At 52.4% G+C, this 12,999-nt stretch overlaps 1 protein-coding gene across 1 annotated transcript; it reads left to right on the top strand.

The window, feature by feature from the left end:
- The first annotated feature begins 4,207 nt into the window (after nucleotides 1-4,207).
- LOC103223052 (ral-GDS-related protein) lies at nucleotides 4,208-11,572 on the top strand. The gene is made up of 11 exons (XM_007975168.3): nucleotides 4,208-4,386; nucleotides 4,512-4,705; nucleotides 4,846-5,162; nucleotides 5,917-6,132; nucleotides 6,505-6,608; nucleotides 7,104-7,173; nucleotides 8,732-8,806; nucleotides 9,590-9,664; nucleotides 10,253-10,276; nucleotides 10,627-10,748; nucleotides 11,254-11,572. The coding sequence occupies exons 1-11, from the start codon at nucleotides 4,208-4,210 to the stop codon at nucleotides 11,291-11,293; spliced, it is 1,416 nt and encodes a 471-aa protein (XP_007973359.2). The 3' UTR covers nucleotides 11,294-11,572.
- Nucleotides 11,573-12,999: the final 1,427 nt, after the last annotated feature.

Below are 12,999 nucleotides of genomic sequence, written 5' to 3'. Positions count from 1 at the left end.
GGTGAAAGGTAAGGAGTTGATGGGGGAGGGTGAGTGGCCAGAAGCCCAGTGGGGCCTTTGAGTAGGTCTTATGGGAAGGAGGAGCTTACAGGATGGAACCTACAAGATGTGACCTCACTTCCTTACTGATAGACCCCAACAGAACTTAGAATTCTGGTAACTAGGCACCCATATTATACACACAGCCCCATTTCCAGTTCAGTTAGTAGTTGACACTCAAGAGAACAACATGTTCTCCTGCTGTGTCCCGACTTGCTGTCGACCTCCTCGTCACAGAAGAGGCCAAAATGAGAGTCTTTCTCGAGAATATAGACATTGGTTCAACCCTAACCCTCGACGCCTCTGGCCCTTTGCCAGAAGGCACCCACAGGTAACACAGGACCCAGGGCAGGCCCGTCCAGGCCAGGCGTCAGCTGTGTCCATCAGGGCAGTGCTGAGCCCCTCCCCATGTGTTTGGGGGAAACAGGAGAAGAGGGGCCCTTCCTGGACAGGAGCAGGTAGGCTGTCGGGGGTTGGGAGCCTGATCAGTATGTCAGGTTCACAGCCCAGGCCATGCCTTCAGGATGGGAAGGTGAGTTTCGAGGACACAGTTTGTCTGCTCAGATCTGAATCCCAAGACCTCAAGCTTCATCTGCCAGAGACGTCAACCTCCTCTGGCTGGAGGTCTATGTAGATGCTCCTGTGTGCCGAATCCTGTTGGGGAAGGGGGCGCCAGGGAGGAGTTCTAATGGGGTATCCCACTATGGGGTCAGCCAGGCAGGCCACTGACACCTCTTCGCCCGGCTCTTGGGCACTCTCTTTGCAGAGCTCCACACGGCAGATCAAGCAGGGGCTGTTGGATGGATTCCATTTCTCCATCTTCTTCAAAGAAGGGCAGGGGCCCCCTGCTACCAACCACGGCCAGTGCTGGTCTAGGGTGAGACTGGACACAGAAGGGTCTCCATAGACAGGGACTCCAGAAAACCAGGGTGGGCCCAGGACTCAAACATGAATATGGGGACTCGCTAGGCTCTGTCCTAGGGCTTTCACACTTGAGTGAGCCACTGTCCTCTCCCAAAGGAATCTGGCTGCCATTAGTCCCCAGTGGTAACTTGGTTACCGGCAAAGTCCCTTTCACCTATCAGAGGAAGATCAGAGAAAATCCTTCTGTTTTCACTTGCTGCTATGCCAGGAGTATCTTAGCATGTTGCTACAAGAACTGGGTACAATGGTAACACTGTAGCAACATACTCATCCTGTTATCATTTTAACTCCCCACCCTAAGTGTATCTCTGGCAACAGGCAGCTCCTCTGCCCTGCCGACCTCTTCCAGGACTTAAAATCCATCACTTCTACACAAACAAGTTGGGGGGATGGTGATTACAACAAAAGAAGGTGAAGCTACTCTATGCATCTGTCTTTAAAGTGTCATCTCAGAGGACTCATCCCTGCATCCCCACCAGGCAGGAGCTGTACCCTCGCATGTCACTGTAATATTCCTTAAGGGGGGCCATGCTCCACAGCGGGTCAGCCTCTCAGTGCTGATGGAGCCTGTCATGATAAAATTCCCTTTCTAGGAAGCCTTTCTACAGGCAGCATAATCCTATGTGTGTCCTAATAGGCTGGAGCAGTTTCCCAGGGCTGCCATAACATGCACGCTGACTGAAGGGCTTAACCACAGAAATCTGGTTCCTCACAATTCTGGAGACTGGAAGTCCAACGTCAAGCTGTCAGCCTGGGGTGGTTTCTCCGGGCCTCTCTCCTTGCCTTGGAGATGGCTGACTTCTATCTCAGTCAGCGCAGTGTCTTCTCTTGAACTTCTCTGTGCGCTCACCACCTCTCCTTGTAAGAACCCCAGGCATATTAACTTAGGGACCACCCTAATGAAGTCACTTCACCTGTTACCTCTTGGAGTACTCTGTGTCCAGACACAGTTACATTCTGAGTCTCTGGGGTTGAGAACAGAAACAGTTACATTTGGGGGTGGGGACAAAATTCAACCCATAAAATACACAAATCCCCTGTGGAAGATAGACACCTGGGAAAGGGAAATCTGGGTGAAAGGATGCGCAGATAGCAAGTTTCAACAAGTCTAGCCAGTTGACTTTCCAAAAGGGCTCCAGCTGGTCACACGGTCACCAGCAGCCTCTGAAGGTAGCTGCTTCTCTGAATGCAGCCTCCCCTGAATACTAACATGCTTTTAACTTTTTGCCAATCTGTTGTCTGTGTGGCAGAGAAAATTACCTTGTTTTATTTCCAGTTTCAAACATACATTTGCATAACCTTTTACAGCTTCAATACCTGCCTGCGTTTTCTCTTCCCCGAGTCGCCTAGAAGATCCTAGGCCTTGGGATGTGCTTCCTCCCACCCTGGAGTCTTCTGGCATTTTCCCCTTGGCCAGGGCTGGGATGGCCATAGCTATTTCTCCAGACTCATGTTCATGTTAAAGAACAAAAACAACCATATCTCTTTAAGTCAAAGGTTTCTTCTAGAGCGTCTTGTCCTGTGTGCTGTCGCTAAAATGAGGAGGGGACGAGACCTCCCCAGGCCCTTCCCTTCCATATAAGCAGCGGAGCCTCAGGTGGCCTAGAGGGAATTTCATCCAGTCCTCCCTGTGGAAGGTGCTCTCTTCTGACCCGGGTGCTGCTGAGCAAGCATTTGACATTCAAAAGCCCGCGTCTCCTCTTCTCCACCATGAGGGTGATTTTTGAGGATTGCAGGGATGATGATGCTGTTGATACAGAGGGTGCCATTGCCCCACAGCTGACAAACACCGTGATGATACCTTGAAGGCATGAATCATTTTATCCTTCTCATGCAATTTTTCTTTGAAAGCGTAGAACCCTTTTCACCATGGGCACCCAGGTTCTCCACATGCACAAGTCCCTGAAGGGTTGACGCTTCTTGGTGTGAGTTCCAGATCCCGATCCTCTGGTGGTTCTTGGTGTTACACTGACTCCCATGTCCCTCCTTGTCCCCCTAGTATGAAAATGAGATCTGCAGGATGCCAACTTTCCAGTCCGGCATAGGGAAGAAGCTGTTGGAGTCCCTGGTTCCAGCTTTTCTAACTAAACCCATCTCCTCCTATGCCACCTGCCTGGGCCCCTCCTGGGACTTTATCACCGTGCCACACTTTTTGGAACTACTGGTTAGAAGGTGAGTGTCCATCCCCTCTAAGGCACGGAGGTGCCTCTGTCCCCTACTGGCTGTGTCTTGAAGATGCAGCTCTCAGAGCCTCGGCTGGCTCCTCTGGAACAGGGAGTAGTGAGAACATGAACCTCACAGGGTTCTTGTAGGGACTGAATGATTTAAGACATGGCAAACAAAGGGTTCCCTAGAGCCTAAAATTCTGGACAATCTGCTAGGGGTGCTGTGATTCATGTTTATTATTTTTCTCTTCCCACTCACTGAAGCAGCTCTCAGCATTCTGCCGCAATGGCCCATATCTCTTGCTGTTTGGGAAAGCACATAGAAAGAAAGTCCATGATGGCATTGGTAAAGGATGTCTGAGATTCCTTCTGGCTGGTCTTTCTCCTTGACACAGACAGAAGAGGGGTCCCTTGGTGCTGAAAAAGGAGCCACAGGCCCACTCAGACATCTGTAGATGCTCACTGGGTTCTCCAGTGGTTGGGGTTCACTCATTCCACACATACATACAAAACACCTCATTTGCTCTTCTTGTGGCTTGGCATAATTTCATAAACAAAGCAGATGACAATCCCTGGGCCTCAATTCTACTCAGAGTCAGGCGCTCACAGTAGACAGAATAAACAAGTCATATCTACAGAATGTTAGAGGTGAAACCCTCATGGCCTCCTCTACGTATGGTGGCATCCTCCCAGATTCTGACTAGAATGACGCAGCCCAGCAACAAGTATAAACTGGCGGGACTTAGGGTTCTGAAGGGCCTCTTCACCCACAAAACATGGGGAGAAATATGTGGACTCTGGCTGGGGAGAGACTAAAGGAGCCCTGGGGTTCATACGTCTTATAATTCCCATAACAACTTTGACATCTGGGGACTTCCCTCCTACACGAGGCAAATAGTGAGTTCTGTAAATGGAGACTTAGGTCCCCTGAAAAGAAGGGGTGAAGCTGGGGTCACAGCTGGCCACTGAGAGAACCATCCCCAGCACCGTGGCTTCCCAGCTCTCCCTGTCCTACTCCATCTGACATCTGCCCCTACCCTCCTAACCCCAGGACCAGGGGACCCAGAGCTGGAGCTTTGATGACCAAGCTGCTCACAAATCAGCCTGGAGCTGCAGTCTTGAGTGCCCAGGTGCACAGTGCTGTGCTCCAGGGCCTTTGGGAAGAGAATGTCAGTGGGACGCCGGGGCACACAAGGGTCTGTAGAGCCCTGTTGCATGGCCAGGTCTGCCCCTTCCAGGACAGCACCGATGGCTTGTGGTAGGGTGGGGCTGTCCTCTACACAGGCAGCAAGAGGCCAGGGACCCAGAACCACGCAAGGGTGCCCTGGAGGGTTGTGTGGGAGAAGGCCAGGCCTCTGACTCAGCTGTCCACTCCATCACCAGCACCACCACCTCCATTTTGTTCACCTGGCCCCCTGAGAACACTTCAGTTTGCTATCAGCCCCCGCAACAGTCATCTTTCCGGATAAAGCTGGCCTTCAGGAACTTCGCCTGGCCTGGACTGGGCTTGGAGGACCACCAGGAACTTGTCCTAGGCCAGTTGGTGCTTCCGGAGCCCAACGAGGCCAAGCCAGATGGTGAGGTGGCTTGCAGTCTGGAAGACTTTCCGGGGGTGGTGTTTTGGGGCTACAATTCCCTTAAATTCCATCCGGTCATTTCTGTGCTTGGAAAGCCCAGTGAAAAGTAACTGGTGTGGTGACCTTTTCTCCTTTTCCAGATCCTGCTCTGCCTCCTGGGCAACACGCATTAACAATGCCGGCCCTGGAGCCAGCACCACCACTGCTGGCGGATGTGGGGGCTGCTCTGGAGCCAGAGTCAGGTGCAGCCCTGGGTGCACCAGGATATCTACATTCAGCACCAGGACCAGCACCAGGGGAAGGGCCCCCTCCAGGGACATCACTGGAGCCACAGTCAGCCCCAGAGGCCCCCTGTCCCTGTCCCGGGACTGTCCACAGCCAACCCAGTGAGGAGCTGCCGGACATCACGACCTTCCCTCCCAGGCTGCTGGCTGAGCAGCTGACCCTCATAGATGCGGTGAGCAGCTGGGCTTTGCAGGTTGTGCCTCTGGCACCAGCTGTCTCAGACCAGCCTCTCCCTGAGGAGCGGCCAATGCCCTGGGTCCAATTTCAGCCCCACTTCTTACCAACCATGGGATCTGGATGAGTTTCCTCACCCACAAGCCTTCCCTGTCTGCATGTGGACAGCAGAGATGGGAAATCACCCATGCCAGCTGCACAGACTGTGCAGACTGAACGACAGGGGATGGACAGAAAGCAGGACAGGGCAGGTGCTCACTGAGATGCAGGCAGGGCCATGGGTCACTCACCCAGCTGCTCAGGAGCCTCACTACCCTCAGCCCCTATTAGGTACCTGATGTATACTAGATTCTATGGCGGACACCCAAACAGAGCCCACAGTTGCAGCTGCCACAAGGAAAGTGCACTGGTATGGAGAGAAGGAGTAGAGGGCTGATTGGGATGGGAGGAAGACAAGGTCTCAGGACGGGCTGGCCTTCTAGTTCTTGGAGTGCAGATTGCCTGTGAGAAAATGTCACTCTCTCTTCCCACCCTTGTTGGGTTCTGGCCATGATGCATTCAGGGGCCTTGATGGGCAGAAGACAAAACCCAGGGACTCCCACAAGTCTGGAGCATATTTTAAAGCTTTCTGAGCTCCAGCTTGGTTCCTGCCAGAGACCATGGATGACTGTGAGCTCAGTCCCTGCCTGGGACTGTGGGTGACTCTGAGCTGGTGTGTACTGTGTCCGTGACACTCTCCTCCTCCCCCAAAGGAGCTGTTCACGAAGGTGGAGCTCTACGAATGTCTGGGCTCCATCTGGGGCCAACGACATAAGAAGGGGAGTGAGCACGTGGCACCCACAGTTCGTGCTACCATTGCACACTTCAACAGGCTCACCAACTGCGTCACCACCTCCTGCCTTGGGGACCACAGCATGAGGGCCCGGGACAGGGCCAGGGTGGTGGAGCACTGGATCAAGGTGGCCAGGGTAAGCCATGGTTGGGCCTTGAGATTCCCTCTCTAAAAATGGGGAACTGCCTCTTCTCCTCCCTCAGCTTTCAGGATTGGCATCTGTATCTCTAGCCTGAGCCCTGCACATCTGCTAGGCCCTTCTTGCCAGAGCTTCACTGACCTTGACTCCCATGGCCCAGTGGTGGCTGCTCACTTCTGACCTGGGCTCTTCCTTGGGTTGCACAAAACTCCTCTTAGATGAGTGACATTCACTTAGCCCCAGGTGTGCCCTCCTGAGGCTCCCTGGGCCTCTGCTTTGTCCAGGAAGGGAGATCTCAGCAGAGGGGGCTGAGGCTGAAGTGGGCTGGACTCCAACTCTGGACCTCACAGCTCACTCTTCCCTCTCCAGGAGTGCCTAAGCCTCAACAACTTCTCTTCAGTACACGCCATCATCTCTGCTCTGAGCAGCAACCCAATACATCGGCTACACAAGACATGGGCAGCAGTGTCCAGGTGAGGAGGGCTCTCTCCACGGGAGCACCAGGGTTGACCTAGGGACCTATAGGTCTCCCCATGTGCCCTCAGTGACTCTGAAAGGTTCTTGGAGACCAGGGACACTGGAGGCAGGGATGGGCTGGTAGGTGTGGTCACTAAGCTGCCCTGGACTCCTAGGCAAAGATTTCCAACTCAGGACTAAGGATTTTTAACCATCAGGAACAGACTGGAGCCAACTGGAGGCTTTCAGGTGTTTGTACCCAGCAGTGGAACTGTGTCCAGCTAGAGGCTAACTGTGAACACACAGGGGCTCATGTGAAGTGGAGATGGGCCAGGGGAGGAGCATGAGACATCCCACTCTGGTCATCTGGAGCCCTTGTCATCAGAGGACCCCACTGAAAACTCTCACCCAGGAAGTTGGGATTCACTGGGTTTTCAAATAAAAGGGATTGCGACTCACAAATCTCCCTGATTATTCCCAAATTTACCCTTCTTTCTTTCCTCTGTCCATAGCAAAAGCTCAAAATATCTAAAAGAACTCTGCAAAAAAGACACTGCAGTGAAGAGGGACCTGCTGATCAAGGTACAGTGGAGTCTGGGAGATGCGGGACAAGTGTTTAAGGGTCAGAGGAAAGAGTGAGTTTGGAAGGGCATTGGACCCAGTGTGGAGTGGTTATTTTGTTTTGACTTACCTACTAAAAGTGGACTTCAAAAATACCCTCTATGCCTACCTTGGGCCAACAGAAAGAGAGGCGTGAGGGTCCATGGGCACGTGGGGGCACAGGGGCAGGAGGCCCTGGAAATGGGATGTGGCAATGGCTGCTGGGCTTCTGAGCGGGGGTGATGAGCTGCAGCATTAGTAGGGCTCTGGTTCCCGTGCTGGTCCATGCTGCTGGCATGGAGCTTCCTCCACACTGAGGGATGGTCATGGTAGGTGGGACTTTCTTCCTTTCTCAAACTGACCAGCAATTCCTCAGGAAGCCAGGTCTCTGCTGCTGCTTCTGTCTGCAGCGCACCTCCAAGGGCAGGGGGCCTCTATCTGCACTGGGGAAAGAGGGAACGACAACAGAGGAAGCTCATGTGCCAGGGAGTCCAGTGGACCGCCCAGCTTTGGGTACCAATGGGCATACTCGGGACAGATGTATGTGTTTGCTGGGGCTCCCTGCTCTGCCCTTTGTAGACACCCAAAAATGGTCATGTCACAGGATTCTCACCAGTGAGCAGTGACACATGCTCATGACAAGTATCTGGGGGGTTCATGCATTCCTAGGGGATCCTCCCTGACCAGATCTCAGAATCTTCCATGCAAATGAGAAGGCAACATGTCACCCCACCCAGGATTCTGGAAAACCCTGCCATGTCAGTCAGAGATGGCAGCTCAGGAGGCCACTTCCTGAGTGGAGGAAGAGAGAGTTCTGTGCATGGAACTCCCCTGGGGGATCATTGTCGAGTCAAAACCTTTTTCATGGCTCAAACCCAGTTTGTGTGGCAGAGACTCCAGTGGGGCTCAGATAGGCAGGTGCCACTTAACCAGGTCTCCTAAACCGCCCTGTCCCTTTCCCATCACGACTGTGCCTGGCTGGAGACCTAGACACTCAGAGACTCCAGAGAACAAGACCCTGATGGGTGGTGGTGCCGGGATATGGGGTGAAGGCAGCCGAGACAGAGACTCCAAGAGGGGATGGAGGTGTCCTCTCTTTTGGGGCCCTGGGGAGTCACTGCCCACTCAGGGCCTCTGTTTCCTCATCTGGAAAATGAAGGGATGCTGAGCCTGTAGTGCGGGCATCACAGGGTGGAAATGAGGTTCGAGAAAAGAAAGCAATTTGAGGGTGCTCGTGCCTGGTTCTTCCTCAGAGGGATGAGAGGGAGAACAATGGCAACAGCTACAGGAAACTGAGCACTCAGGAGACCCTGTGAGGTAGCTGTGGTTTTCATGGCTCTTTACAGAAGAGGAAACAGTCACAGGGAGGCCTGGCTGTATGATTGGGTGACACACACAGGGAGTATGGGGCTGGGCCAGTCCTATCAGCACTGTGTCAGGTGACTCATGCCAGTCCCTGGGGATCCAAGTGCGGGGTGGCTGGGGTGTAACTGGGGGAAGGGAGGACAGCCTCACTCTCTCCATCACTGACACCTGGCAGGCGGGGAGCTTTAAGGTGGCCACCCAGGAGAGGAACCCCCAGAGAGCTCAGATGAGGCTGCGGAGGCAGAATAAGGTGAGTGAGCCTGTGGCATGGAGGGACTGCAGGGGATCAGAGGACAGGGTTGCTTTCCCCACCAGCTGGAGGCCTCCATATCAAGGCAGCAGGGGCTTCCTCCCCAGCCCTGTCCTCTTGTGGCCACTGGGCCTGGAAAACCTCCATTTGAGAGACCAGAGCAAGACTCTGGGAAAGCTGGACTCAAGAGTGTTTGTGGGGAAGGGGAAGGCTGGGACCACAGGCCCTTGTGACTTGTTAAAATCCCACCATAGGCCGGGCGCGGTGGCTCACGCCTGTAATCCCAGCACTTTGGGAGGCCAAGGCGAGCGGATCACAAGTTCAGGAGATAGAGACCACGGTGAAAGCCGTCTCTACTAAAAATACAAAAAATTAGCCGGGCGCGGTGGCGGGCGCCTATAGTCCCAGCTACTCGGGAGGCAGAGGCAGGAGAATGGCGTGAACCCAGGAGGTGGAGCTTGCAGTGAGCCGAGATCGGGCCACTGCACTCCAGCCTGGGGGACAGAGCGAGACTCTGTCTCAAAAAATAAAATAAAAAATAAAAATAAAAAAAATCCCACCACAGAGAAAACTAGGAGTGCTTGCTAGACTTGGAGGTCAGCTGGGATAGAGGAGGCAGAGAATTGGGAAAGGCAGCTGACGGTCTAACCGGGAGACCTGGGGAGGAGGGTTCTGGGAGACAGGGCCTGATGGGATTTCATGGGATAAGACCTTGGGCAGGCACCTGAGGACCAATACTCATCACCACTATCCCTCCCACCTCCCCACCCCTCCATGGCACAGGGCGTGGTCCCCTTCCTGGGGGATTTTCTGACTGAGTTGCACAGGTTGGATTCTGCCATCCCGGACGATGTGGATGTGAGTCTGGGGCAGGCTGGTTGGGAACCAGGATCCTGAGGCTTGGGAGGAGAGGGGCCTGGACGGAGCACTTAGATCTCAGCCCTTGGAAAACCTCCTCTCCTGAGAGCCTCACAGCGGCTCCTGTGGGTGGAGGTATCAGGCCCATCTCATCACCTCGGAATGATGGAGGCTCCATGGCAGCCACCAGTCCCTATCCCTGAGTGGTGAAGCTACAGAGCTGTCTGACTGCAAAGCTGCTGAGGTGTGGGCTGAACTGGACTCAGCCTCTCCATGGGGTAGTCCCATAATAGGAAGATGAAATTGAGCCTTTCCAAGGGCAGGCAGTTCCAGGGTCACTGAGTGCTTTCTTTCTATGAGAGACCTCAGTTTCTCTGTCTGTCATCAGAGAGGGTTGGGGCAGAGTGTCCCTGAGCCTCAGCTCCCTTGCCCCCTGCTCTAGAGCCTGGAGCCTGACGCAGATCCAAGTCCTGTCATGTGCACATCCCCTGACCCTGGTGGCCCTGGCAGTAATGCAGCATGGGAAGGGATGGGGTGGGGCTGGTTGAGGACCAGGGACCTTTCTGATGGACTCTGTCTGCCTTCCAGGGCAACAGCAACAAGAGGAGAAAGGTGAGCAGCTAGGGCACTCACATTGGTTGAGGGTGGGGATGTGGACGTCGCAGTCCACCCTGGGCAGGACACTCCCTGGCTCCATCCTCTACATCTTAGGTTTACTGGGAGGGTTTGACACACACAGGAGGAGGAGACCTATCCCAGTGGAGAAAGTGGGAAAGGCACTGGAATCAAAGACCAATTCCTGCAGGAGGGGCTGTTTACATCCAACTCTGAGAACAGGCTGGGGGCTGCATGGGGCCCTTTCACAGAATGGCCCCAGGGACCAGTCCCTTCTCCTTGCCTGTCAAAGGCCCCCTCAGCGTCTTCCACCCAGGCCCTGTCAGCATCCTGTCCTCTGTCTCTAGGAGGTCCGAGTTCTGCAGGAAATGCAGCTGCTCCAAGTGGCTGCCATGAATTACAAACTTCGGCCTCTGGAGAAATTTGTCACTTGTTTCTCAAGAATGGAGCAGCTCAGTGACAAGGAGAGGTGAGGGCCTGGGAGATGGGCAGAGGGTGGGAGAAGGCTCTCCATTTTTTTAAAACATGGTCTGGCTCTGTCGCCCAGGCTGCACTGCAGTGTCACCATCTCTGTTCACTGCAATGTCTGCCTCCTGGGCTCAAGTCCTTCCTCAGCCTCCAAGCAGCTGCGACTACTGCTATCCACCACCATGTCCGGTTGTTCTCCTGTTGTTGTTCTGGTACAGGTGGGGTTTCATGATGATGTCCAGGCTGGTCTCAAATTCCTGGCCTCAAGCAATCCACCCACCTCAGCCTCCCAAAGTACTGACAGTACAGGTGTCAGCCCCCACACCTGGCCTAGAGGAGGCTTTCTGTGGACAGCTGCAGAGAGCCTATGGCCATGACTCCACGGCCAGCATCAAGCCCTGTTGCATGGGTACCGCTAGGGACCCAGGATTCCAGCTGGGCAGGCACTGAGAGGGGACCTGATGTGTGGCTCATGGTGGCCTCACAGCTGCCTCACTGTCCTGCAGCTACAAGCTGTCCTGCCAGCTGGAGCCCGAATCCCAGTAGGCCGGAAACATCCTGCAGTGGCTGGGGCCGCACTGGGATGCTGGCCAGAACACCAGCTCTGCACCATCCTTCACCCAGACCGTGACACCAGGGAACCACAACTAGGTGGCTGGCAGCTCAGCTGCATCTGGCCCCTGCTCTTCAATACCAGCTGCTCCTGCTGGCCAGGATCAGGCCATGGGACTTTTCCCAGACAGGCGGGAGACCATTTTATCTTTATTTTCTTTAGTGTATAAGTAAGAGGTTTTTTTTAACTTTCATTAAAATAAAATTTTAAAACACTATTCAAAATGTTCTATAGTGTTGGAATGAGAACAGTAACTCCAGTGCAGTAACCGTATGCCAGTCTTTAGGATTCATAGTCTAGCATGTCAAATTGAGGCTATGGCTGAACAAGTCATGGAACAGCATTTGCATTACACACGCCAACCATTTAATCTTTTCCTTCTTTATTCAAATTAATTATTGTTAACTTTGTTTAAGGAAAACAAAAAACAAAACAAACAAACAAAAAAACCCTTAAAAACCATAATATGTCACCCAATCTACCATACTTGTTTTACTGACCAGCTACTCTCAAACTTAAATTCTAGTTAAATTCAAGTTCCACTGGGTTACTCTACTTTTTTAAGTTGTAAATACTTAATGAATCACTTAAATATTTACTGAAGGGCTGGAGATGGGAGGTATTTAAGCAAGTGGTATGGCTGGCCTTCTCCAGAAGTCCTGGGCAGAAGGGAGCTGGCCATCAGTCTCCACGAAATACAGATAAACTTTTTCCACTGTGGATCTTCCCAGACTTTCTGACACCTCTCCCCTAAGTGAGTATCAAGGAAGGAGAGAATTGTTTGAACCCAGTATTTAAAGGATGTCCCACAGCTTAATTTGAACACAAGCCCCATTGTGGTATATCAGACAAAAACAAGCCAAAGAAGTCAACATTTCAGGGTGGGTCTGAAACATGTAATGCCCCCAAATCAACACAAAATAAACACCTACATCCAGTCCTGGAGCCACAAAGCTCCTATAAGAAAAATGGGAGTTTGTATTTCAGCAAAACTTCTATCTATGCATGCAGTTTGCAAAAAAGAAAGAAAACAAAAGCAAAAATTATCTATGGCAAGAAACCCTTAGACCATGCAATTGATTTGGCAATACCTTTTCTTTCTTATTCTTTGTTCTTTTTGGATGGGACACAAAAATCACTGCTAACAAATGTGAACACAAACACATGGGACTATACATCATCTTAGAGCTTCCGCATGGGAAAGAGAAAACAACGAACCATTAAAGAAGGCATCCTGATGAGTTCATGTCATTTGTAGGGACATGGATGCAGGTGGAAACCATCATTCTCAGCAAACTATCGCAAGAACAGAAAACCAAACACCGCATGTTCTCACTCATAGGTGGGAATTGAACAATGAGAACACTTGGACACAGGAAGGGAAACATCGCACACTGGGGCCTGTGGTGGGTTCAGGGGAGGGGGGAGGGATAGCATTAGGAGATATACCTAATGTAAATGATGAGTTAATGGGTGCAGCACATCAATATGGCACATGTATACATATGTAACAAACCTGCACATTGTGCATATGTACCTTAGAACATAAAGTATAATAATAATTTTTTAAAAAAGAAGGCATCCTACAGATTGAAAGTTCAGTAGAATCATATCTGTGAAAGGGGTTGCAATCTAACAT

The sequence above is a fragment of the Chlorocebus sabaeus genome, chromosome 19, assembly GCF_047675955.1.
Source record: "Chlorocebus sabaeus isolate Y175 chromosome 19, mChlSab1.0.hap1, whole genome shotgun sequence".
In the NCBI taxonomy this organism is placed as follows: Eukaryota; Metazoa; Chordata; class Mammalia; order Primates; family Cercopithecidae; genus Chlorocebus; species Chlorocebus sabaeus.
This window is presented reverse-complemented; position numbering and strand designations above follow the sequence as displayed.

Excerpts from the sequence above, each read along its gene's own strand:
- LOC103223052 (XM_007975168.3), top strand. The coding sequence starts at position 4,208 with ATGACCAAGCTGCTCACAAATCAGCCTGGAGCTGCAGTCTTGAGTGCC. Across the intron at positions 4,706-4,845 it reads CAACGAGGCCAAGCCAGATG|ATCCTGCTCTGCCTCCTGGG; the intron begins GTGAGGTGGCTT and ends CTCCTTTTCCAG. Across the intron at positions 6,133-6,504 it reads ACTGGATCAAGGTGGCCAGG|GAGTGCCTAAGCCTCAACAA; the intron begins GTAAGCCATGGT and ends TTCCCTCTCCAG.